Raw genomic sequence first — 26,476 nt, 5'->3', positions numbered from 1 at the left:
AAAAGATGTCATAACAGAAAGTGAAAGCAATTTTTGCAGGGACACTCATTTGTTTCAGACTTGCTGGATATGGAGAGAGGAAGCTGTGAGGACCGAGATGAAAGTAGGAGCAGATAGGGACTGGGGTGGGTGGAGAGTTTGTGGTCTAAAAACGGTCACAGCTCAAAGTGAAAGTAAAAACTGTCACATATCAAAGTGAAAGTACATTGCAGGAGCCGTCATTTTGATGGGTTTTTAACCAGTAAACGTAATAAAATGCCATTATACTGTATGCCAAGCAGTGGAGAAAAATAAAAACAGTGATAAAGCACAAATCAAAGTAACAATCATCCCCTAACTGTCATGGTTCAAGCACAGCCTGTCATGTGGCAGTTAGGGGATGATTGGCAGGTCCTTTATTTCTCTCCACTTTCTAATTTTCCAAGGCTTAACATATCTCCCCCTATATAACGTTGGAATTTATTTAACCATCTCAGTAAGTTCTCCAGATGTCCTGTCTGGAGTCCCTTTACCAACTCGGCAAAGTCATTTGTATGATATCCATGTCCATCAAACGGGTAGGGGTAACCATTGACTTACCCTCCAACTGTACCTTTTTGGCAGCTACAGTACCATTCTTTTTTATTACCTGTACCTTTATTTGGGTCTCCAACTGCCCATTGTAAGTATAGGAAAGGGGGTGTGGCCACGCCTGCTTTACCCGTGGCACACCCCCTTTCTGAATTTCTACCGGTTTTTGCTCTTCAGATGTTGGAGGGTATGCATTGGTGGTTTGGGATAATGCATACTAGTTATGGCCATTGATCATTTATGTTGGCAAAAGTGCTTATAGCTGAGGTTTAATACATTTACCAGCGGTGGTAGAAACCCAAAAGTTTTTGCATATTTTTTTCTCTACAAGGTGCCTGGACAGGGAGCATAGTTCCACCCCTAGCAGCCACAATGCCCCACCCTGGTGCTCTGATTGGCCCTCACCCCAGTTGACAGTAAAGCAGGGATACCATCAAGGTTGGCCATCAATGGTACCATTGATGATGACCATTGATGAATAACCCACCGATGGCCATTCCAAACGCATGAGCAGAGGCTATGACTATATATGCTTAAAGCAGGAAGTAGGGAACATTTCAACATTGGATGACCGCCATTGAGGGTAAAACCCTCAGACATTGCCAGTAGACCATTGGTGGCCGATGGCCAACCCTAATAGATAGTACAATATTATTATTATAATTGAGACTTGCTTGTTACGCCTTTCAGAGTCTACCCGACTTGTCACATTAACATGTATTTACTTGCCAACAACAGATGGACCTTATGGGCTGCGAGTGATCTCTGATAAAGGACACCAGGTTGGGGAGGTCTTTACCATTGACATCGGAGAATCTGTTCGATTCGACTGTTCTGCTGACTCAAACCCTCCAAACACATGCGCCTGGATCCAAAGGCGCAACAACTCCACCGAGATCATCAACTATGGACCATATTTTAACCTTCTCTCCGGCAAAGTCAGACAAAAGACTGTGGATTACTTGTGCCGGGCGTACAACAACATCACCGGGAAAGGAGAAGAAGCCCAATTTACTGTCATCATTACACCCATTGGTAGGAAAGGTCATAAACATAACCCGAATGTGTCTCACACTTAATGTAGATTAACTTTTGGCTGAATTCAAAAAGTTGCAATATTTTTGCATTTGTAACCGTTATTATACTATCCTTGTAAATAGTAACTTTTGAGTACATTTTAATACAGCATCAATCAATAATGCTTATAACCGTTTATACCTTTTTTCAACTAGTTCGTTTGCAGATTTTTCTAAATACCCAGGAACAAAGCTGTAACTAGACTTTTTGGTGCCCTGTGCCAGAATGAAAACTTTACCCCCCACAGTACATGACTACAGCCTAGCGCCTGGCAAATGACAGTTGAGAAATAAAATGAAGGCCTAATTTATTCCATGCTTGATAGTTAGAAATCGCGTATTTCAAAAAGAAAGCAATAGTATTATAAAACATGGTAGTATTTTTTTATTAAACTCACATACCCCCTGGTGACAAAGGTTAAAATTCATGTGTAGAAAATGAGAACATTAAACCTTCGGCATTATTAAAACTAAGAACTTATGAAAATATAAAATCTCCAAATTAAAAACGTCCCCTGCAAAGGCAGCGACACGCCTCTGTTTCGAAAAATGGAGGCCATTGGTCAAGAGGTTGACATGAGTTTTTTATGATTTACCATCCCAGTGGGCATAGAGGGAGAACATACTAGTGTGCCGAGCGCAGCAAGGCACCGTGCCTGAAGCATGGCAAGTGCAGCCATGTGTCGACATAGAAACCATGAAAACTCATGTCTACCTTTGCATATCGACCTTTCAACCAAGTTGACCCGGGAAGGTGGGCAAGTCTCCCGCATGCTTACCAAAGCCCCCGCACCCCCAGAGCCGCTGAAACAAATTCCAGAATTTGTGACCAGGGTCTGGAACTTAAATGATGCAAATCTAGTCATTGTAGCCCTGCCCCCTCCCCACAGACATGCATATCGCAGAGTTTGTGTTGGTTGGGGGCAGGGCTTTGTGATGTCAGCCTTGTTCCCGCCCCAAACGTCTTGAGGGCCTTGTCCCTGCCCCCAACAGCCTTGTCTACGCCCCAAACGTCTGCTGCATTGGGTCTCTTTCCTCTCAGGGATTCTCCCGTGGAGGCAACGTTAAAAGTTGCTAAGTATGCACTTATGAGACCATACTGTATATAAGAGAAGGTATGTATGATACCTTCTAGCATTTCCCCCTTTTTTTATAGTATATATACTGTATAAGGTACAGACTCTAGACTGTATGACCAGCCCCACCCTTTTAAAACATTTTGACAACTGTTCCGTATGTACTATACAATCAACCATAAACCCTAAAGAATGTGCTGCTAAGATTACTCTATTGATGCTACACATAGTCACTATTTTCTGTAAACAACTAAAATCTACTAAAACATGCCTTTGGTCAGACTTAGGGGCCCATTTATCAAGAGTGGTATTTGCAATGCGATATTAGCGCCCAGAATCGCAATGCAGAATGTAAAACTTAAGTCCCGCAGGACTGGGGCTCCATTCAGCGTGGTGGTGATGGGACTCCTGCATATGCCAGGACCCACTCACTATGTGGTGGCCACTGCCAGGGAGGGAACCCTCCGCCAGATAATTCTGTGAAGTAAAGCTCATAGCTGTAGGCATTGGCTGTGGGGGCTGAGGTCAGGAATGCTTAGCATCCCAGGGATTGGTAAATATCTCCCATAGAAACCCGTCTATGGAGAAATCTCCGATATCTGCTGTGGCCAGTGCAATGTCCCTAAGCGCCCTAGGCAAATTTTCAGTGTATGTCCTACCTCCCCCCCCCCCCATACCTGGCACTTCATGAGAAAGTGCTGAAGCCGCCGCTGACGTCCATGCTGTGGGGGGAGTGCTGCAGGCGGCCGACGCTGACCTGCTCCATGGGGGGGAGGTGCGTGAGCTACCCGCGGCGCCGAGCCTGACATCCATGCTGGGGGGGCGGGGGGGGGGGGGGGGGGGAGTGCTGCAGGTGGCCGATGACGACCTGCTACACATGGGGGTGTGGGCTACTCGTGGCTGGGGCCGGGAGACATACTTTTCCCTGGAGATAGTGCGGCGTGCCCCGGCCGGCTGAGATGATAAATGGGCTAGTGGTGGCTGTTTACCTGCTCCTTGCGCGGTGGCTTCTTTCCAGCAACTCAGTGCCGCCCTCCAGTGGCCGGCGCCCTAGGCAAATGCCTAAAGCTGCCTAGTGGTGGCGCCGGCCCTGGCTGTGGTCTGTCAGTATTACATTTATGTTATACTGCATATAGAAAATAGCAAGCAACTGGGCAAAACCATGCTGCACTGCAGGTGGGGCAGATGTAACATGTGCAGAGAGAGTTAGATTTGGGTGGAGTGTGTTCAAACTGACATTGATTTACTAATATTGGAGTTCTAGTGAAGACAGGATTTTGCCCATAGCAACCAGTCAGATCCTATCTATTATCTTCCAGAAGATGCTGAATAAATAAGAAGTAAAATCTGATTGGTGTCTATAGGCAACATCACATCTTCAGCAGAACCCGCATCTTAGTAAATCAGGGTTGCCTACCCTCCCAGAATGGCCGGGAGGCTCCCGAAAATCGGGTCCCCCTCCCGGCCCCCCGGAAAGGTGGGAAACCCTCCCGGATACTGCCGGACCCCCCTGCATCTCCCCCGCGACAGCATTAAATTACCGTGATTCGCGGCTTGTCAGGGGAGGGGCTGGGCTAAATATGCAAATTGCGTCAATTAAGCCCGTCTCCTCCTTGAAGACCCTCTAATTGCAGGATTTCCCTACTGGGGGCGGGGCTTGGTGCTGTCTACATCAAGCCCCACCCCCAGAAACGCTGCTGACTGCATTAGTCCAGTGGTTCTCTTTGACATATATTGCTTCCCTGACCCATTCTTTGTAGTGGGTGGACCCCTTTTTGGGCCAACTGAGTTGCTAGGGGTGTCTAATTCCCACATCATTTTTTCCAGGTTGTAAGTCATATGTGTACCAAGTTTGGTGTAAATTGCTCCAGGCGTTCCAGAGTTATTCTGGAACATATACATACACACACACGTACACACACACACACACACGTCCATTCCACCAACTAACGTGTTTCTGTTCCATAGAGGAGACCTGCTCCGTGCAGATGTGATGCAGCAGCTTCATAGGAAACTGTACAAACTGGTCCGTCCAGAACACCGTGATCAGTCGTTTGTTATTAAAGTAAACATGTGCAACAGAAGCCGAGCGCTGACAGGGACACAGTGATAGCGCTCATACAGTACATGTCTCTGCCTTCAGCGGCTTGTTCAGTAGTGACAGACTGACAGTCCCAACAATAGGAAATAACAATGTATTATAGACACCAGACACACTGACTATGACACCGTTTGTTTTTTCATAATATTAGTAGTGTTAATAAATTTGCAAAGGGTATATATATATATATATATATATATATATATATATAGTGTGTGTGTGTGTGTATGTATGTATTTATTTATATATATATATATATATATATATATATATATAATACTAGGTGATTCATCGCGCCCTACGGGCGCTCTTCGCACCGTCGTAAAGGGCTGCGCCCCCTTAATTTGTGATCATTTGTATTGTGAGAAATATGGTTACAATTGTATGAAAGATGGCCACCTTTCGTAAGGCGCATACGTTTGCACTGGCTGTGAATGGATGTTTTACATAAACATCCATCCGCGTGCCAGTCGGACCCTCCCACATCTTTCGATGGTGAGCGACCATCGAACGAAAGATGTGGTAGGTGCACGCATATGTAAGGTTGCTCTGAGCAACCTTACACATGCTTGTATGCTGGGGGGGGGAGGGAGTGTGCATCACGGCTCCATTACTATGTCCATCACGGCTCCATTACTATGTCCATCACGGCTCCATCACTATGTGCATCGCGGCTCCATTACTATGTCCATCGCGGCTCCATTACTATGTCCATCGCGGCTCCATTACTATGTCCATCGCGGCTCCATTACTATGTCCATCGCGGCTCCATTACTATGTCCATCGCGGCTCCATTACTATGTCCATCGCGGCTCCATTACTATGTCCATCGCGGCTCCATTACTATGTCCATCGCGGCTCCATTACTATGTCCATCGCGGCTCCATTACTATGTCCATCGCGGCTCCATTACTATGTCCATCGCGGCTCCATTACTATGTCCATCGCGACTCCATTACTATGTCCATCGCGGCTCCATTACTATGTCCATCACGGCTCCATTACTATGTCCATCACGGCTCCATTACTATGTCCATCACGGCTCCATTACTATGTCCATCATGGCGCCATTACTATGTCCATCACGGCTCCATTACTATGTCCATCACGGCGCCATTACTATGTCCATCACGGCTCCATTACTATGTCCATCGCGGCTCCATTACTATGTCCATCGCGGCTCCATTACTATGTCCATCACAGCTCCATTACTATGTCCACCGCGGCTCCATTACTATGTCCATCGCGGCTCCATTCCTATGTCCATCGCGGCTCCATTCCTATGTCCATCACGGCTCCATTACTATGTCCATCACGGCGGCTCCATTACTATGTCCATCACGGCGGCTCCATTCCTATGTCCATCACGGCTCCATTACTATGTCCATCACGGCTCCATTACTATGTCCATCACGGCGGCTCCATTACTATGTCCATCACGGCGGCTCCATTACTATGTCCATCACGGCGGCTCCATTACTATGTCCATCACGGCGGCTCCATTACTATGTCCATCACGGCGGCTCCATTACTATGTCCATCACGGCGGCTCCATTACTATGTCCATCACGGCGGCTCCATTACTATGTCCATCACGGCGGCTCCATTCCTATGTCCATCACGGCGGCTCCATTACTATGTCCATCACGGCGGCTCCATTACTATGTCCATCGCGGCTCCATTACTATGTCCATCGCGGCTCCATTACTATGTCCATCGCGGCTCCATTACTATGTCCACCACGGCTCCATTACTATGTCCATCACGGCGCCATTACTATGTCCATCATGGCTCCATTACTATGTCCATCGCGGCTCCATTACTATGTCCACCTCGGCTCCATTACTTTGTCCATCATGGCTCCATTACTATGTCCACCGCGGCTCCATTACTATGTCCGTCGCGGCTCCATTACTATGTCCGTCGCGGCTCCATTACTATGTCCATCGCGGCTCCATTACTATGTCCGTCGCGGCTCCATTACTATGTCCATCGCGGCTCCATTACTATGTCCATCGCGGCTCCATTACTATGTCCGTCGCGGCTCCATTACTATGTCCGTCGCGGCTCCATTACTATGTCCGTCGCGGCTCCATTACTATGTCCGTCGTGGCTCTATTACTATGTCCGTCGCGGCTCCATTACTATGTCCGTCTCGGCTCCATTACTATGTCCGTCACGGGGCTCCATTACTATGTCCATCGCGGCTCCATTACTATGTCCATCGCGGCTCCATTACTATGTCCATCGCGGCTCCATTACTATGTCCATCGCGGCTCCATTACTACAGTATGTCCATCACGGCTCTATTACTATGTCCATCACGGCTCTATTACTATGTCCATCGCGGCTCCATTACCACGGGAACGCAGTGTTCTCATGGGAACGCCCATGAAACGCTGGGCGCTGCCATATGCTAATGGGACAGCCCTCTGCTCGCAAGCATGCTTGGTCACCATGAAACGTGGGATGGGGACGAATTCGGCACGTAGCGAACAGATCTGAATCAGCCCCTTGGATTGTGAAAATCAACACGGAGCTATTTTTCATCGTGACATGTTCTGTAAATTGGACACGGGACCGATGCCAGCGACTTCCTCTTGGCTTCAGAGAAATGAGGAACTGAAAATCTAAATGACGATATTATTCATTCTTAGACAGGTGATACAAAACCAGGTTTGGGATAAAGTCACAATAATGGATTGGACCTATCTATATAACTGTGGTCATAAAAGTGAAGTCAGCACGTCAATATCACTTCCCGGGCAGACAGATATAGCACAGAAACCAGGTTGTGAGATAGACATGGGGGGGGAGGGGGGGGGGGGGTAGTATAAGAGGGAGATAGCAGAAGTAGCGGAGACAGTGGTGTAATTTGTGGGAGGTGTGCCCAGGTTCAAAAATATAATTTGGGCCCCCTCCTTCACCCCAACTTAAGTTCACAACATGCAACACAGCAGTGGCAGAGGGTGAAAGGGAGAGACAGGGGGTGGCAGTCAGAGCGTGACACAGATAAACAGTGGGTGACATAAAGAGGGTGAGAGGGGCAGCAATGGGCCTCTTAGTCCTCTAGGGGCCCCTATGCACTGTACCTGCTGCACCAATGGTAGCTCTGCTGCTGAGCGGAGAAGGGGGGGGGGGGCGATCATGGAGCACTGGAAAGCAAAGAATGAGATAGGGATGGCCATCGACCATCGGTGATTTAAAATCATTGATGGTTTGTTGCCGATGTTGAATACTTTTGCCCAGAGGCGTAACTAGATATTCACAGGCCCCATTGCAAAAGTTTGTAAGGGCCCCCTATTTAGCAACTGATGGTGATAAATATATATAAAACATATTACTTAAACAGCAAAGATGGGCCCCCTGTAGCTCTGGGCCCCATAGCAGCTGCACCCCTTGCACCAATGGTAGTTACGCCCTTGCTTTTGCCATCAATGTGGGAGTAGCAGATGGTTTCCCTACATCAATGGCAAAGGAGAAGCGATGTTTCCTTTTTTTTTTTCAAGGTGCAGGGACACAGAGCATAGCTCCGCCCCCTGACACCCGGAAGTCCCGCCCCCGTGTTCTCATTGCCCCACGGGCCATTCAGTCAAATATAATGGATGACCATCGATAGCCAAAACTATTGATGGTTATCCAGCAAATAGTTTGCCACTATCGATGGCTGGGTGCAGAATTGCCATCGATGGTAACCATCAATGGCGTCTGCACCGATGGCCATCCCTAGAAAGAGAGAGGCACTTGGGGTGTGGGGGATGGTTGGTTGGATAGAAGACCGAAAAAAACAGAAACCGGGCTAAAGGTTAGTACACTTATCATAAGGTTAAAAAAAAAAATACATAAGTCCATCAAGTTGAATGTTTTATAATCCTAGCTACGTTGTCCAAAACAAAGTCATCAAGAGATAGCGACCAACTTGTGATCACTGTATTGTATGTACAGTAAAAACATTGCGGCGGGTAGCGAAATGTATTGTTGTTTTTCGACTTTGCGCAAACTTTGCAGTTGGGTCCCAAGATCAATTTTATGGCACAAAATACAATTCAACTCATAAATGTTCTAACAATATAAAAAAACATAATTCTTTTGTTAGGGGAAAATAAATTTGTTGCCGGGTATTTCCTTCCAAAGAGCAAAATCCGTTTACTGAAGATGATAAAAAAAGATGCGACAAAAGTGGCTACACACCACAATGAACCCGCAATGAATGTCTTGTGTTTTTTTTTTTTTTTCATTTTTAATACAGACGCAGAAAAACTCTCCCAGCTTTCAAATACCTTGTCGCCGCTGGCAGCGATAACAGGAGTGTCGCTGTTCGTCATCCTGTTCATTAGTCTTCTGTTTGTGTGGAAAAAATATCGGCTTCATAGAGGTAAGAGGCTGTGTGTGTTCTTACATCAGTATTCTGGCCACATGTCACATCTGCTGCATGCCTGCTAGGCAGTCGCTGCATGGAAATTATCTTCATCTAGGCAATAATATGCCTGAAGTCACACAAGGGCTGATGATCTCTGAACAACAGACTTTCCATTTCTTACCCCAGTAGAGTAAACACACAACATACAGTATGACTGGCAGATGCTAATTGTATTGCGTACAAAATATCACCAGCCTACTTCTGCTAGATTGAAATATTTCACAAGAGCCAGTGGCGGATGCAGGGTGGGGGCACTCATCTCCATTATAAAACACACAACTTCTCCAGATTAGCACTAAGCATAGCCTCCATGTACTCCCTGGGTGCTGAGCTCCCACTGATGGTGAGTGAGGAGGAGGAGGCGGCTGAGAGGTCCCTGTCATGACTCCAATAAATTCCCCATCCTCTCCTGGTAGGCCTTACAGACATACAGTAGGGTGGTATTCAATATAGGATTTCGACTGTCGGAATGTCCCGACAGTTTGAATCCCACGTGGTTTTCGTTCCGCTCAACAGGAACTGGACAGTCAGAATTCAATGTTCCGACTGTGGAGTGTCGGAAAATGCAAGGTTTGGCGAAAACGGCCACGGAGTGTCCAAAAAACGGCCGTGAATTTGACAATCCGCGGCCGTCTCCAATAAAACAGATCTGATATATTTTAAAGGCGGTTCTGTTTTGTCGGAAACTGCAGCATTGAATAGGCGGAGCCGCTATTTCCCCTGTCGGAAATAGTAGGCAGCATTGAATACCCACCATAGCATGTATAATAATGGCATGTCCTATACTTTAACCCTTAGAACTTACTAATTCTCACCGAGTTTAAATGCTTATACTTCCTTCCTTGTGTATATTGTCTAGCGCGTATGCACTTTGAGCCTGATTCAGAGCTGGGTGCAGTTTTGCCCTGCACGTTTGGTCCCGCACGACACAGCAAAGCACTTGCACATGACCGGCAGCTCCCTGGGTTCACAGAAATGCTATTGCCAAATAGTCTCAAATTGCAGTCAGCCAATGAGAAAGGGGCGGTGATATTACATGCAGGCTATCTCACCAATGGGAAAATGTATCAAATCCTTCCAAAAAGTGTAAAAGTGGTGGTTGCCTATAGCAACCAATCCATACTTGCATGCCCTCACAGGAAGCTAAGATTTTAGGGGTAGTCCACTGAAGCCCCAAAAGAGGAGGCGCCTCTCCCTTATCCTGCCTGCTTAACTAGTGAACAGTATAATGTGACATTCACTAGCAAACGTGGGGGCCACGGGAAATGGGTGGGGCTATATGAGTAATCACATTTTTCGGCTCCACCCTCTCACAACGGACCGGATTTTTGTCTGTGTTGGGGGAGGGCCTAATGATAAGCCTGTTTGGCTCCTGTTTGGGTTTGAAGTGTCTCCTCTATGGCTACAATTATAGAAGCCACTAAGGATGTAGGCAAGTACTGTATGAACCAATCAGCTGACAGCTTCTACAGTGGTTAGTATTTATTAACTACGTTCTACAAATAGATATGTATGTGGAAGCGGATTGGATGCTACAAGCCCCCCAAGTGCAATGAACTACAGTATGTGAAGTAGAAGTCCCAGAACACTTCCTAACCCTACTCTTTCTGTTTCAGCCATTCACTGGAAGCTTCAGCCCAGAAGGTATAGTATTATAAAGCTTTATGTACATAATAAGCTGTTATTGATCTGTTTATTATAATGACTAATGCACAATATCCTATTTCTCCTCCCCACTGCAGGCCTTCCACAGAATATAGACGGACGCCAATATTTTCAGGTGAAGCTACTTCGGAATACAGAATAACGAGAACAATGCTCCCAGGTCCCGCTAGTCTTTGGGGAAGAGAGAGTACTGGATGCATATTGGTCCTGATTCTGGTTCACTAGCACAGCACATTTTGGGGGGTTATTCTGATTTGTACGCAGCAGGGCTGCGTTCGCACAGAGAACATTGTGTTTGCCGGGTGCACGCACCCAACATATAGGGCGGGGGGCGGAGAGGCAGCCACATTACCATATGGGAAGGGCCAGCGTTTCATGGGCGTTCTCATGGTAATGAGGCCATGATGCGGGTGCGGATGGCAGGCAGCTGACATCACCATATCGATAATCGGCCATTGTGTGAATTTGCACAGCAGCAATCAAGTCTGAATCAGGCCCAATGTCCCTTGCATGATTAACTTAATACTGACGTGGCTAAAGCGAGTAAAAGCATAATCATGTAATAATTGAATGTATAGGTGCACCATGTACATATATATATATATATATATATATATATATATATATATATATATTGCTGTATGAATAATCTGCACTGTCTACAGAAGTATCCGGCATCTGGGCTACACAAGTCTGATTTCTAGCATGTTATAATTGTGTCCTTATCTGTGTCTTCCAGGGCATGAGGACGCTATTAATGACTTTGGGATATATGAGTTTGTTGCCGTACCAGATGCTTCCACTCCTCACCGTGTATGTACATCTTCTGCTTACAGTTATACATCTCCTTGGTCCTAGAACTGCTTGTTGGGCTCACATGATTCCGTCCACTTGTTCCTAAAAGTACCCCCACCCATTAATATTACCAGTATTACCAGGACCGGTAGAATGTCAGCGGTGTCTGCGTGTGCTAGTAGAATGTCAGCGGTGTCTGCGTGTTGCGTGACAAACAATTGCGTGACAAATTTCCCTTCCACAATGGATACCGCAACATCGAGGAAATTTATCGTTTCACGACTAGCTGTGTGTGTGAATCTAATGGAGCCCGGGAGGGAGTTAAGCAGCATGACAAACTCATCTAGAAAAGCCTCACCACCCGTCCAAACAAAAAAAAAGTCATCGATATATCGAACGTACATCGAAATTTACGATGCTGCATGCCCCGGGAATGGAGGAATGGATTATGTGCTTTATCACTATACCCCTAGGTGCATGCCTACATATGAAGGGAGTTGATATCCTCGCATGCATAACTCTACACACGGGATGTGATTTAAGCACACTTGATTGAGGGACTGACTCTCTTCCCTCCCGGAGTATTGCAGCATCCGTTTATTTACTTTCTTTATATCTTTTTGCCATGTCTTTATAATTGTATGCCCACCGGGTTCCCATGACAACGGGGACGCTCTGTGATAATGCCGGGAACAGGTGTTGCACTCTAACCACTCCCCGCACCCTCTGGTCTAGTGCATGCAGTTCCACTTTGGAACGTTGATTCCGGATGTGACGCTGCGGCACTGGGCGGAAGTGAGGCGGGAGTGCGGCGTCTGCATGCCTGGGACGGCGTCCAGCGCACCCCTCGTGATGGGTAAGTATGGCACCATCCATTACTGTTTAAAGCCTCCTGATACTGCCACTTGTTGATACCCTTTGATGAAGGTGCATTGGCGCCGAGACGGTCCGTCAGGGGACTAAGTTTGCCCACGTTCCATATGTTGCTGCCTTGATCCGTGTCTGTCATGTTGATCTGCTGCCTGTCCGTGGATGAGTATACTGGCTTTATTTGTTTGCCTAAATAAATGGAATATGTTCATTCAATTCAATTGTGTATGGATGTGCTGGTCCTATCGCGGGCATTTTGAATAGTGCCTGTGGTATCAGGCTGTATTAATTTGAAGACCTGGAACTCAGAACTTATTTTGGAGAAGTGTGCGTATCCCTACACATGATATATATATATATATATATATAGACGGTTGTAGTGCTGCTTGTGCCTGCACAGCAGAGTGCAAATGTAGACGGTTGTAGTGCGGCACTCACAGCTCTTTCAAAGATTCACGGAAACACCAATAACGGTCAACGTTTCAAAACTTATTATTTTGTCATCAGCATCCTGATGACAAAATAATAAGTTTTGAAACGTTGACCGTTATTGGTGTTTCCGTGAATCTTTAAAAGAGCTGTGAGTGCCGCACTACAACCGTCTACATTTGCACTCTGCTGTGCAGGCACCAGCCTATACCTTCATCTCGTTGGGAGTGCCGGACCCCTCTGCGTTTTATTTATATATATATATATATATATATATATATATATATATATATATATATATAGTTCTGGTAGATCCGGCACTCCAATCCCAAGCAGCAGCTACCTGGGAAGGTTTCCCTATAGAAAAGGTCACTGTAATCACTGTCTCCGATTGTAAAGCACAATGGAATATGCTGCGCTATATACTGTAAGAAGCTGTTAATAAATAAATAACACCTTTCCCCATCTTTCACCCACTGCACAGGTGACAGGAGCTGCTCCCAATGCTTTGCAAGTCCAAGATATAAATGGCACAGTCTATGAAGTTATACAGTACGTCCCAGCACAAGCACAGAGTGAGCCCCAATCGTAAGTGCTCTGCTGAATCCCTCCCCCCCTTCCCAGATAAGCTTGGGCTTCAGCAATTAGTACCCACCCCACCGGGCACCTGGCCAGACTATAAGTTCTTGTTCCCGCTAGTAATATTAATACACAGGCCCCAGCAGTAACCCACAGGCACAGGTGAGGCGCACGAAATGTCCTTGGGCCAGATGTATCAAGCTTCAAAAAGTGATAAAGTGGAGAGTGTTAAACAACCAGCCAATCAGCTCCCATCTGTCATTTTTTACTCCCAGCCTGTAACATGACAGGTAGGAGCTGATTGGCTGGCTGTCTATCACTCCATTTGAAGCTGGATACATCTGGCCCCTTATGAGCACAATTTTGCTACTGCACATGCATAGAATTCTCTAAAGACTCATATGGGGCATGGGTTGTGTGCCCGCAGAGGCACAGCTGCCTACACACACGGGCTGTACTATCGCCCTGTGTTTCCCTGGCCGTAACATGTAATATTTATTCAGAAACAGCCAATAATATTGTTACAGTCACCACAGACTATTTGTAGTAGCTGAATAAATACTCCAGAGCGTAGCGCTACAGAGTAAATAACATGATCTATTATCATCAGCAATAAAGGAGCGGATCGTATATCCTGTAATGTGTATTCAGACAAGTGCAGTGTTTGGTAACTTCATTAGTGCTAGAAAGTAACTTTTCCCTATAACAGGGAATAACAATGAGCACATGGAACATAATACACCAAGTAATATGCCCAATTAGCAGTAAGTAATATACCCAATTAGTAGTAAGTAAGATGCCCAATTAGCAGTAATATGCCCAATTAGCAGTAATATGCCCAATTAGCAGTAAGTAATATGCCCAATTAGCAGTAAGTAATATGCCCAATTAGCAGTAATATGCCCAATTAGTGCTAATATGCCCAAATAGGGGTACTATGCCCAATTAGCAGTAAGTAATATGCCCAAATAGTAGTAATATGCCCAATTACTAGTAATATGCCTAATTAGTGGTAATATGCCCAATTACTAGTAATATGCCCAATTAGTGGTAGTATGCCCAGTTAGTGGTAATATGCCCAATTATCAGTAAGTAATATGCCCAATTAGCAGTAAGTAATATGCCCAATTAGCAGTAAGTAATATGCCCAAATAGTAGTAAGTAATATGCCCAATTAGCAGTAAGTAATATGCCCAATTAGCAGTAAGTAATATGCCCAATTAGTGCTAATATGCCCAAATAGTGGTAATATGCCCAATTAGCAGTAAGTAATATGCCTAAATAGTAGTAATATGCCCTATTACTAGTAATATGCCCAATTAGTGGTAATATGCCCAATTACTAGTAATATGTCCAATTAGTGGTATTATGCCCAGTTAGTGGTAATATGCCCAATTATCAGTAAGTAATATGCCCAATTATTAGTAAGTAATATGCCCAATTAGTAGTAAGTAATATGCCCAATTATTAGTAAGTATTATGCCCAATTAGTAGTAAGTAATATGCCCAATTAGCAGTAATATGCCCAATTAGCAGTAAGTAATATGCCCAATTATTAGTAAGTAATATGCCCAATTATTAGTTAGTAATATGCCCAATTAGTAGTAATATGCCCAATAGCAGTAAGTAATATGCCCAATTAGCAGTAAGCAATATGCCCAATTAGTGCTAATATGCCCAAATAGTGGTAATATGCCCAATTAGCAGTAAGTAATATGCCCAATTACTAGTAATATGCCCAATTAGTGGTAATATGCCCAATTAGTGGTAATATGCCCAATTAGTGGTATTATGCCGTTAGTGGAAATATGCCCACTTATCAGTAATATGCCCAATTATTAGTAAGTAATATGCCCAATTAGCAGTAAGTATTATGCCCAATTAATGGTAATATGCCCAATTAGCAGTAATGTTGGGCATATATGCTGCTATTATCTAGCCGACCCTATTAAAATATCGGTTTCATTGGGCTGATAATTGAAGCGTTTATGCGGGCAAACGCTCGGGTAATATTGATCAGCCAGACATGCCGGATCATGCAGCACGTGCAGCTGATTCAATATTTTGGAAGTGGAAAGTCGGCCACATCGTGCAGTGTACGCCATACCGCGGCCAGCCGGTGGATATTTCCCTGTTCCCTCACACGGGGGATTGTCTCCTCCCTGTGGGCGGAGTAAAGATATTGTGGCCAATACACTGTGAGGGATCTTATCATACAGAGAATTTCCCAGCTAACTGTAGGGTCCAAGGTGCCTAACCCTAACCTCCCCCTACTCACAGGGCCGGCTCTACCACTAGGCAGCTTTAGGGAGCTGCCTAGGGCGCCGGGATCTGGGGGGCGCCACCAAGTCTGCAAATCAAAAAAACAAGGCTGTCTATGAGGATTCTTGCTGTACTTGAAGCAGGTGGTGGCTGTGGAACTTCTAAGACCTCACCTCTATACTTTCCCTTACTTCCTACATTGCTGCCCCCTCTTCCTTGTACCCTGTTGTGGGTGGCAAAGGGGAGGGTGCAGAGGACCTCCAGGAAAAACCAAGGGACTTGGCCACCTTCCCAGGGCGTGGGAGAGGGGGTCACGGGGATTGGATGACCACATAATCTAAAATATTTTTTTTTGGGGGGGGGGGGGGGGGGAGTAGGTTGAAGTTTTGCCTAGGGTGCTGAGAAGCCTTGCTGAGAAGCCTTGCACCGGCCCTGCCTACTCACTATTTATTCACATTAATTTGAGGATTCTCAAGGCTGGAGGCACCATAAGATGCCCTGCACTATGCAGCATTGATTGGATTGTATAGGTGTAGGCAGGGCTATTTTTCAGCAGGCTCCAGCAGGAACTGAGGCCCTTATTCTAGTTCACTCTTTCTGACAAAATATTTCTTAGATGGACAAAACCATGTGCACTGCAGGTGAGGCAGGTGTTACTTGTGCAGAGATAATTAGATTTGGGTGGGGTTTTACACCTGCTTCACCTGCAGTGCACATGGTTTTGTCCATCTAAGAAATATTTTGTTAGAAAGAGTGAACTAGAATAAGGGCCTCAGTTTCTGCTGGAGCCTGCTGAAAAATAGCCCTGGGTGTAGGGAATATTTGCCTAATGACCTAGAAATATAAGGAGTTCAGGGATTTCCTATAGAAGGTCACGTTCCTAAATGCAGTAGGGAATTGGGTGATAAAGTGACTCACTGTAAATCTCAGCATCATGACTCTGCCCCCTGCTGCATGATGATGCACATTACAGCGGCGAGGGACTGAACCATAATGACTCCAGGAAACACGAGCCTGATGAGGGAAGGGACACGACACATTATTCAGGGGTGATAACAGACACAATGGGGTACATTCATTGCTGTTCAGGAGGGCTATGACTGCGAACAGTGCCTATTGCCAGCCCACAGTATTCAACCGACCCCCTGTACTCGCCGTTTCCACCCTGCTATTTCTAAAAAGCAAGGTGTAAACGGCGAGTGCGGCAGTCAAAACGCAGAGGCTCACGGTTATATGCAGCAGGCTCACGGCATTAGCCGCTATTGGCTCAAGTAGCACTTAAGTGACTACTTAGCGAATGCTACTAAGAAAACAAGAACAACACTGACATCTAGGGGAAAAATGAAATACTGCATCAAATTAAGAGGTGAAAATTGCTACACTTGGGGGTATAAATCTCAAATCACAGCACCATTCTTATTTGGGTAATCCTTTTTTAAATTTTGAATACAAATGATCCTGGTTAGTAAGTTGCAGCCTCACAAACCACCACCAAATGTGACTAAATAAAGTGCCTCAATGGAGGGTGAGTGCAGAGTTATCTGTCTGATCGAGGCAATTACAATGTCAGCACCTTCAGGATGTTGGTATTCTGACCATCGGCCTACCCACCGCCGATCATCTGTATGTATCCCTATATATTAAGGCCCTTATTAATGTTACTGTATATTATTCTTTTCCAGGTAAAGATGACAACATGGACTACGTGGAACACAACATGAATGTTACACTTTGTGTCATTGTACAGTGACATGGTGACTTGCAGATAAATACCTCAGTGACTGTCATATAATCTCCCACAGACCTATAGTTAGTAGATATGATAATAACCGTAATAGCACAGCGACATCTGTGTACCATCCAGATAACTAGGTCTTCACTTTTATAAGGGACACAAATGAGGTATATGTGACGTGCTGTCTGGGGCCCGGACGGTGTAATGGTTAGCATTACTGCCTCACAGCGCTGAGGTCATGGGTTCGATTCCCACCATGGCCCTAACTGTGGGGAGTTTGTATATTCTGCCCGTACTTGGGTGGGTTTACTCTGGGTACTCCGGTTTCCTCCCACAATCCAAAAATATACTGGTGGGTTAATTGGCTTCCAACAAAATTAACCCTAGAATGTCTGTGTGTGCGTGTACATGTGGTAGGGAATATAGATTGTAAGCTCCACTGGGGCAGGGACTGATGTGAATGTTCAACTATTCTCTGTAAAGCGCTGCAGAATATGTGTTCAGAATATAAATAACTGGTAATAAATAAAATAATAAAGATGTTGCAATCAGACTTGGAGTATTCTCATGTGGTCCCAATGATCCAGTCACAAAATCAGACTAGTCCAGCAAATCATATAACTACTGTATAAAGGATGAGTTGGCATTTCTTCTGCCAATTGTACCAATTTTTAATGGGCAAACACTGCTTGCCTTACCAGAAAAGAGTTGTGTGGCCTCTTTAGAAATGTGGCAAACACTTGTCTGCCATGGTTCAGATGGACAGGATTGTCAGAGTGGCATTGTGCTGGGATACCAATATATGTTACATGTCACCTTAAAAAGTCTGTGTGATGTGACCCACACACGTGGGCTAATTTGTCCTAATTTAACCAGTTGTGAGCAGGCCCACCATCAGGAATTTTGGGGCCCTGCACAGACCCCACCCTCCACCTCCCCCTCCTCACTTGATTTACCGTAACCTGGCTCCTGCTTCCCATCTTCTCTTCCACTGAGCTGCAGATTGGAGGTCCTAGAACGCAGGATTTTTCAACTCAGGATGCCAGCGGCCAATTAAAATGCAGCACCGGCTGGTGAGCCAATCAGAGCTCATGTAAGGGCAGCCACTCTGATTGGCTGCTGGTATGCGAGCTCTGATTGGCTCAAAAGCTGATGAAGAATTTTAATTGGCCACGGGCAGTGCTATGCAAAGCCGCCATCAAATCCGATCATCTGCTGGTATTCCCAGATGAGTGGCTTTCCCGGTGATGATGCAGGAGCTGGCAGCAGTGTTCGCTTCGCATCATTGGGCCAAACACACTGGGCGGCTTTGAGCTGAAAGTCGCCCAGTGTGTATGGACCTTTAGTCTGCCTTCTGTACTTTTACCATGCAAGAGCATAGCTAGAAATATGTGGGTCATATGGCAACTTCTGTGAGAGCTCAATTGCTGGCCCGACAGCCCTGTTCCTGAGAGCTCAATTAGTGATCCTGCCCTGTTCCCGGCCGGTAATTGGCAGGTGGGATGCAATGTCCCGCCTGCGGAACGCCGAAAGGGGGCGTAGCCGTGAGATACAGCCATGGATCGTCAAGCTGCGGTCGGGAGCTGGACAATCCACATCCGTTCTCGGCAGAATGGGCCCGACTGCTACTAAAGTCGGGTCCGTTCTGCCGAGATCCCTGTTCAATGTTGACGGGAAAGACCGCATTGAATAGGGCCCCACCGCTATTTCCCCCATCGGGAATGGTGGCGGGAGATTGAATACCCCTCTTAGTATATTTTTGTGGTTGGAAAAGAACAGCTCAGAATAAATTGAGGGCAACGCACATAAACATCAATATTAACACAGATAACTCTGAGAAGCACCGAAGAATCCTCGTGAGACAAATCAGTATATTTAGTAGCAGCTTCAGGATAACATGTACAAGATCATCAGCTGAAGTTATTCAAACGTCATATTAAGATAAAAAGTAAGAAAAGTGATATTAGTCCTATATTCTGTATGTACATACTGTATACTTTTTTACCTGTTAATAAATGTGTGGTGTATCAATGTGTTTGTAGTATTATTTTGTTGTAAATTAATTACTAATTAGAGATATTGTGGCTATTACAGAGTCATGGGACCTTAATCTGGCACATGTGCAGAAATGCGCATGGGCAATGCAAAAACATCGACCCCATGCAAACGCACGCAGGCATGCAAATGGACATGCGCTTGGTGCGTGCATCCATGGCGACCACACTACATGCGAATGGAGGTTGGGGGGGGGGGGGCGGTGGCATGGCCATTAGCATATGGGAATGCCCAGCATTTCATGGGCATTCTCATGGTAATGGGCCATGACGGACATGCGGGGGGTGGGCAGCTGACATCACCGGATGGCAGCTACTCGCCCACTTCCCCCTGAGCATACAGAGCAACCTTACATATGCCTGCACCTTCCACATCTTTTGATGGTCGCCGACTATCGAAAGGTGTGGGAGGGCCCCAGTGGCACATCCATTCGCAGCCACTGTGAACGTATGCGCCTTGCGAATGGCGGGCCGGCGTACCACCATTTGCAAGGCGGGATCTGGGTCACTCGCAAAGATGCGAATTCGCAATCAAGGGAATGAGCCAGAATAACCCCCATGGTGCAATGAAAGTCATGACTGTGACACAGCTATGACGGAATATACGTTATTTAGGAAGAGCAGAATGGGAAGAATCAGAGGAGGGGCAGCAATATATGTGGGAAACAGAGGGGGAGTAAAAGAAAGAAAGAGAGGGTGTGAGGGGAGAGGGAGTGGGCCAGGGTTAGAGATGTGAGGCAAGGCAAGGGGGGAGCAGGGGTTTCATAGGGTTGATAGGCATCCCTTTGATATCATTGATCCTACAATTAGTGCTACAGCAGATCTCAATCTCACCTTCATCAGCAATGTCGGGTCTCCTGTGCTCCCTTCTCCTCCAGCAGCGTGTCGCATGTGTCCTGTCTCCTGCAGGCTGCAGGTCTCCTTCCTCTGTGCCACCTTCTCCCGCAGCGGGTGGGTCGCATATGTCCCGGCTACATCTCCGGCAGCGGCAGGTCTCCTGCCTCCTGTACTCTGGCTGCCACAGTGGCCTGGCTCAAGCTCCTGAATAGTGGGTCCCCTATGCACCAGGGATAGGGGGGGGGGCTAGTCTCCATGGTCCCGGCACCTTGAACTCCTCATCAATGCTGGTGGTTCCGCTGTAGGGGAATAGGGGAGGTGCGGAGTCACGGGACAGTGGGCAGCCATTGCCCGAGCAAAAAAACAATAAAAAGGGTGCAGAGGATTGCCTGCTGGCCCCCAGGCCCCATAGCAACTGCATCTCCTGCACCCTCTATAGCGACCCAACTGCCACTTGGGTCTCAAAAATCCAAAGACTAAATATAGTATAAATGGCACTATAATGGAAACTACTGAGGAAGAGAGGGATCTAGGTGTCACTATTTCAGGGGACTTAAAGGCAGGTAGGCAATGTAACAAAGCAATGAAGAAGGCAAGTCAGATGCTTGGTTGCATAGGGAGAGGTATCAGCAGTAGAAAGAAAGAAGTAAAAATGCCACTGTATAGGTCATTGGTACGACCTCACCTAGAGTATTGTGTTCAGTTCTGGAGGCCATATCTCCAGAAGGATATAAATACATTAGAGACTGTACAAAGAAGAGCAACTAAAATGGTGCATGGCCTACATCACAAAACGTACCAGGAAATAAAAGATCTCAATATGTATAATGTGGAGCAGCAGTAGCGCACGCAAGGGGGGTTTCTGAGTACCCAGAAATCCCCCAGGAGTCTAAGGACCCTCAGCTGAAAGCTGAGGGTCTCCTCTTTCCATGGGTATAAGAAAAATCGGCCCTTGGGAACCGGAGATATCTGACTTCAAAGCAGTGGTCCCCATCCAAGCCTGTTAATTGCTCTTCTCAGTCAGATATTTCAGGTTCTGTCTGATTTAGAGATTTTCTGAGGGTACATTCCAAAAGCTGGGACTCTCCCTTTTTGATGGACAGTAGTAGCTTGTCTCTACTATTCACAAAACCAGAGATATCAGCCTTCCAGCAGCTGGTTACTGCTCCAGCTCCACACACCTGGTATGTAGTTTTATATTCTCATTGGCGGATTGCTCTGCCTCCTGAACTCTGATCCCCTAGTTCATAATACCATTTGGTAGGTGGGATTAACTAGTTTTTAATTCCAATTAAAATCTAAGAAATCTTTTTCCGGGAACTGGAGATATCTGCAGTCAAGCAATCTGTCCTGCCACCAGAAAATGATTAATAATAAGCCCACTCCACTATACACCCCTCCTCTGCATATTAAACATCCTCTACCACCCTGGAAGTTATGTATCAGGACCCATTCATTCAGCCCAATGCCCCTTCTCCCACCTCATTTCCCACCATCTGTGCAGTAAAGGGGTAATTAGTGGAAATTACTGATCCAGGCCCTACATGCTGAGCGATTGATATAATACCCCCTATCCAGAGGCGTAACTAGGACTTTGTGGGCCCCATAGCAAAATTTGGAATGGCCCCCCCCCCCCCCGGTCTTTACCGGTGTCAGTCGGCGGCGTCCCCCCTGCCTGGCTTCTCCCTCGGCCAGCCCAGTAAACCCCGGGCCACTTGTCCTGCTTGTGAGGGGGAGAGAGACTAGCGAGATGATTACGTCATCTTGCGAGTCTCTCTCTCCCTCACAAGCAGGACAAGCAGCCGGGCCCGGGGCTATTACCAGCAGCAGCTGCTGCAGACCGGCGAGATGATGACGCTACATCTCGCGGGTCAAAGTGCACATCGGCGGCGTCCATAGGCGAATCTAGAAATATGCTAATGGGTGGTCCCAGAATATATACTATCGTTTTGTGCAAAAAAAAAAAAAGGCTGGGTGGCCTAATTTCAGGGGGTGTGGCTTAATAGGGGCATAATAAGACTAAAATTAATAATAATAAGTTTCATAAACGTTGCAAACGCATACACACAAGTCTATCCAATTATATGAGATAATGTGATAACAGCTGCCCGGCTGTATAGTCAAAGCAGCAGCAGCCTGGTCCGTCGCTATTTTCAGACACGCTGAGGATATTGCAGGGCTGACAGGCAAGGAGCCCACTCACCAAGTCACAGGAGGGCAGCAGCGAGAGCAGGGACCGGCACCTGCGGCAGAAGGGAGCGACGTGCAGAGGCTGGATGGAGGCACTGGCTGGATACCGCCTGTCGCGAGTTCTGCAGAGAGCCACATAGCAGCCCGGCAGCGGTGGAGGGCGAATGTGCGGAAGCCCAGGCAGGAAACCCCAGATGCAGGCCGCGCAGTCTCCGACAGCTTCCGTGCGCAGAGTCTCGGCAGTCAGACTTCACGGCTGCGATCCCGGGGGTCCCGGCGTCACAGGGCAGCAGCAGGTGAGAGGGCTCCGCGGGCAGGCGGCAGTACAGGGGTGTATTAATTTTCAATTCTCCCGCCGCTGGACGGCCACAAGCCAATAGGAGCTTGTGATCCGGCAGCCGCACCTGATTGGCTGCCAGACCGCAAGCTCCTATTGGCTCGTGGCCGTCCAGACTAGGGAGAAATGATAATAGCGATGGAGCAGGGCACGGTCACCAGGTTGCTGCTGCTGAATGCTGATTTGACTTAAAGGTAGAGACTGGATGCAGCCACAGACAGCGCTCTTTGCCGGGCACCCTCTAGATTCGCCTATGGCGGCGTCCTCCCCAGCTTGGCTTCTCCCCCGGACAGCCCAGCACACTGCAGTGCACAACGGGGCTCTAATAGCGGATGGGCGGCTCTAGCACTGGTAATATATTGGCGGTCATGGATGGTGCAGGGGAGTGCTTGCTTGCTGTCTATGGGGCCCGGGCCCCCCCAGCCGCCGGGCCCCGTAGCAGCTGCATCCCCTGCACTCACGGTAGTTCCGCCACTGCCCCTACCACCCGTGGGACATCAAAGCTTCCCCCACCCCTACCGCTGGAGGATCGGTAGGGACCCCAATACATTGCTATGCCCAGGGGTCTACACTGCTGTTGCTGCCCCTGTATGTGTGTATACATATATATATATATATATATATATATATATATATATTTATTATTATTTATATACATTTGGTCTATCTATAATACTTTAACTGACCCGGAATATACTGGGTCACCTAAGTGTCCATCTCCGGAAACCCCCTTCTAAAAATCCTGCGTTTGCCCCTGAGCAGAGAAGGGAAAGGGGGGACATGATAGAAACTTTCATGTATACCAAGGGTTTTAATAAGGTACAGGTGGGAGACATTCTTCAAATGAAGACAAGTTTTAGAACATACAGATGGAGCCGGCCTAGTCTTTGCAGGGGCTGGTCAAAGTGTCGCTAGCCCCTACCAGCGGCCGGCTCCCGCCGGGGCGCGCGCGCATGAGACGCTCGTGCGCCCCGTGGCTACGGAGCTTGCCCTGGGTCCCCGCCGCCTCCCCTGCCGTCGCCACCTTGACCCCCCCGAACCATGCCCGTCTCCCTGAAGTGGAGACAGGTAGGGAGATGCTGCCCAGCCGCCGTGATACTGGGACGCGCGTGCACGTGAGCTGCATGCGTGTCCCAGTCCCTATCGCCGACGCTCACCAGAGGAGAGGATCTGGCGGCCTCGGCATTGAATGAGGCCGGCTCCATCTGTAAGGACATTCACTGACACCGAGGAGTTTGGGGTAAGAATATGGTTATATAGGGGCAGACTACAGTGATATGATGGTCGACAGTAATTAGGTCAACACCGTTAGGTCGACATGCTGGAAGGTCGACAGGGTTCTAGATCGACAAAGGTTTAGGTCGACAGGGGTCTAGGTCGACACGGGACAAGGTCAACAGGTGTCTAGGTCGACACATGCCTTAGGTCGACACGGGTTAGGTCAACAGTCAAAAGGTCGACATGGGTCTTTTGATTGTTTTTTGAGCCGTCATGTGTTGACATGCAGTATTTCATGCCCTACCATCCACTAGGGTTTGGCTGGTGGATAAAATAGTGTGCCGAGCGTAGCGAGGCACCGTGCCCGAAGCATGGCGAGTGCAGCCAGCCATGAGAGGGGATGCGGTGCACCTAAAACTGTCCATGTTGACTGTGTCAACATCCGGGTAAAAAATGATGTCGACCTTTTGACTGTCGACCTAATACATGTCGACCTAACGCATGTGTCAACCTTGAACCTGTCGACCATGTCCCATGTCGACGTAGACCCCTGTCGACCTAAACCATTGTCAACCTAGAATCCTGTCAACCTTCCAGCATGTCGATCTAACAGTATTGACCTAATGACTGTCGAACCAAATTATGGTTGACCCAATGATCCCATTCCAGACTAGATGGACCAAATGGTTCTTATCTGCCGTCACATTCTATATTTCTATGATCTACTGCTGTCACCAGCATGTGGGGTCCGCCCAGCAGAGGTCAAGGCCGTCCCACATACTGGGTCCCTCCCAGCGATGCAATTGCAAAATAATGAAATTGCAGAAATGCAAACGCTTTGCTTAGCCGCGAAGGCAGGTGCAGGGCCGCCGCCATGTTTGGGTTGCAGCTGTTTCACATCATGCAGCCCCCACATCCTGCCCTGGAAATGGTCCAGACACTCGTCCCTTGTGCGGAATGCACCCCCCCCCCCAACGCTGCATCATTGGCCTTACAAACACCATGTCATCGCCCTTTCGTCACACCCTGCCGGCGCTTTGACCGTGGCCCAGAATGCGACTGCAGTTTCAGGGCTCACACAGGTGCAGAATAGCAAAAAAATTGCCTAATAGTGATTCTCACTGTTCTACAACCCAAGCTGAATAAGGCCATAAATATGCCAAACATAATTCATCAGAGCTATTGTAAGGCAAACAATCCCCTGCCTTTCATATATGTAGCATAATAACCAAGCTAATAAAGCCAGGATGTCATTAAATGATTTCTATGTACAGATTTAGCCACGCTCATCTATCCGTCCTATGGCGCATAGATGGCTACATGAGGCCTTGTCGCAGGGGAGCATATTATGTCACAGCGTGGCGCAATGTGGTTTAGTGCGGGGTATGGAGTTGCTGGTGAGTGTAATACTTATGTTCATCCACCAGATGTCGCTTCTGGAAATCCCCATTGGGTGATTGCGTGAGGTTTTATCATATTTTTTAAAAACTTTTTCACACTTACATCCACGTGGACTACGAGTGAGAAATAGTGTGCTGCGCATACCAGTAGCGGTGCAAGGCACCTGCATTAACTTTTTACTTGTGTTGATCTTTTTCCAGTGGCAACTTTTTGGGGTTGACCTAGACACTATCGACCCCCATGAACCATGATGCAGGTCTAAGCCCCATACACACAAAACAAGATAGTAAAACATATGGCCTTGCATGGGGTGTGTGTGTGTGTTTGGCTCCGTTTCTTCACTTTTGGGGTACCCTGCTGTGCATAGTGCTATCTATTTTATATCAAACCACAGTATCTGGCTCCAGTCACTGCAGAAGAGCTGGCACTTTGGTGTAGGGATGGCCATCGACCATCAATGTTTAGAAATCATTGAAAGTTTATTACCGATGTTGAATAGTTTGCCTTTGATGGCCAAGAACCAGATGGTTTCCCACCATCGATGTCAGGCTTAAATGAATAGTTTCCTTTTGCTTTTTTCATAGCTCCGCCCCAACACATGTGAAGCCCCACCCCAATATTTTGATTCGTCCACAGGCCTATCAATCAAAGAAAATGGATGACCATCAATATGTAAAAACATCGATGGTCATCCATTGCATAGTAATGCACTATGGGTGGGCGGTTGCACTTTTGCAGTCGGCAACGATGGCCATCCCTACTTTGGTGTCATCGCTTCCTCCGCACCCGGCTTTCAGCGCCACTGCAGTGTCTGTATAACGTTGGGTATGGTAATGGGAATGGGTCTTCCACAAGTCCCTT

General features: G+C 47.1%; 1 protein-coding gene across 1 annotated transcript in view; it reads left to right on the top strand.

The window, feature by feature from the left end:
* Window positions 1-19,594, top strand: part of HEPACAM2 (HEPACAM family member 2) — an 80,053-nt gene extending 60,459 nt beyond the window's left edge. Inside the window, exons 4-10 of the mRNA XM_083189451.1 lie at window positions 1,309-1,605; window positions 9,073-9,198; window positions 10,860-10,887; window positions 10,986-11,023; window positions 11,648-11,721; window positions 13,487-13,590; window positions 17,526-19,594. Of these exons, the coding sequence (XP_083045577.1) occupies window positions 1,309-1,605; window positions 9,073-9,198; window positions 10,860-10,887; window positions 10,986-11,023; window positions 11,648-11,721; window positions 13,487-13,590; window positions 17,526-17,529 (671 nt within the window). The 3' untranslated portion in view covers window positions 17,530-19,594. The remainder of the gene's footprint in view (window positions 1-1,308; window positions 1,606-9,072; window positions 9,199-10,859; window positions 10,888-10,985; window positions 11,024-11,647; window positions 11,722-13,486; window positions 13,591-17,525) is intronic.
* The last annotated feature ends 6,882 nt before the right edge of the window (window positions 19,595-26,476 follow it).

This window comes from Crinia signifera, chromosome 5, assembly GCF_055691185.1.
Source record: "Crinia signifera chromosome 5, ASM5569118v1, whole genome shotgun sequence".
NCBI lineage: Eukaryota > Metazoa > Chordata > Amphibia > Anura > Myobatrachidae > Crinia > Crinia signifera.
Note: the sequence above shows the minus strand (reverse complement) of the source record. Positions and strands in the feature narration are given on the sequence as shown.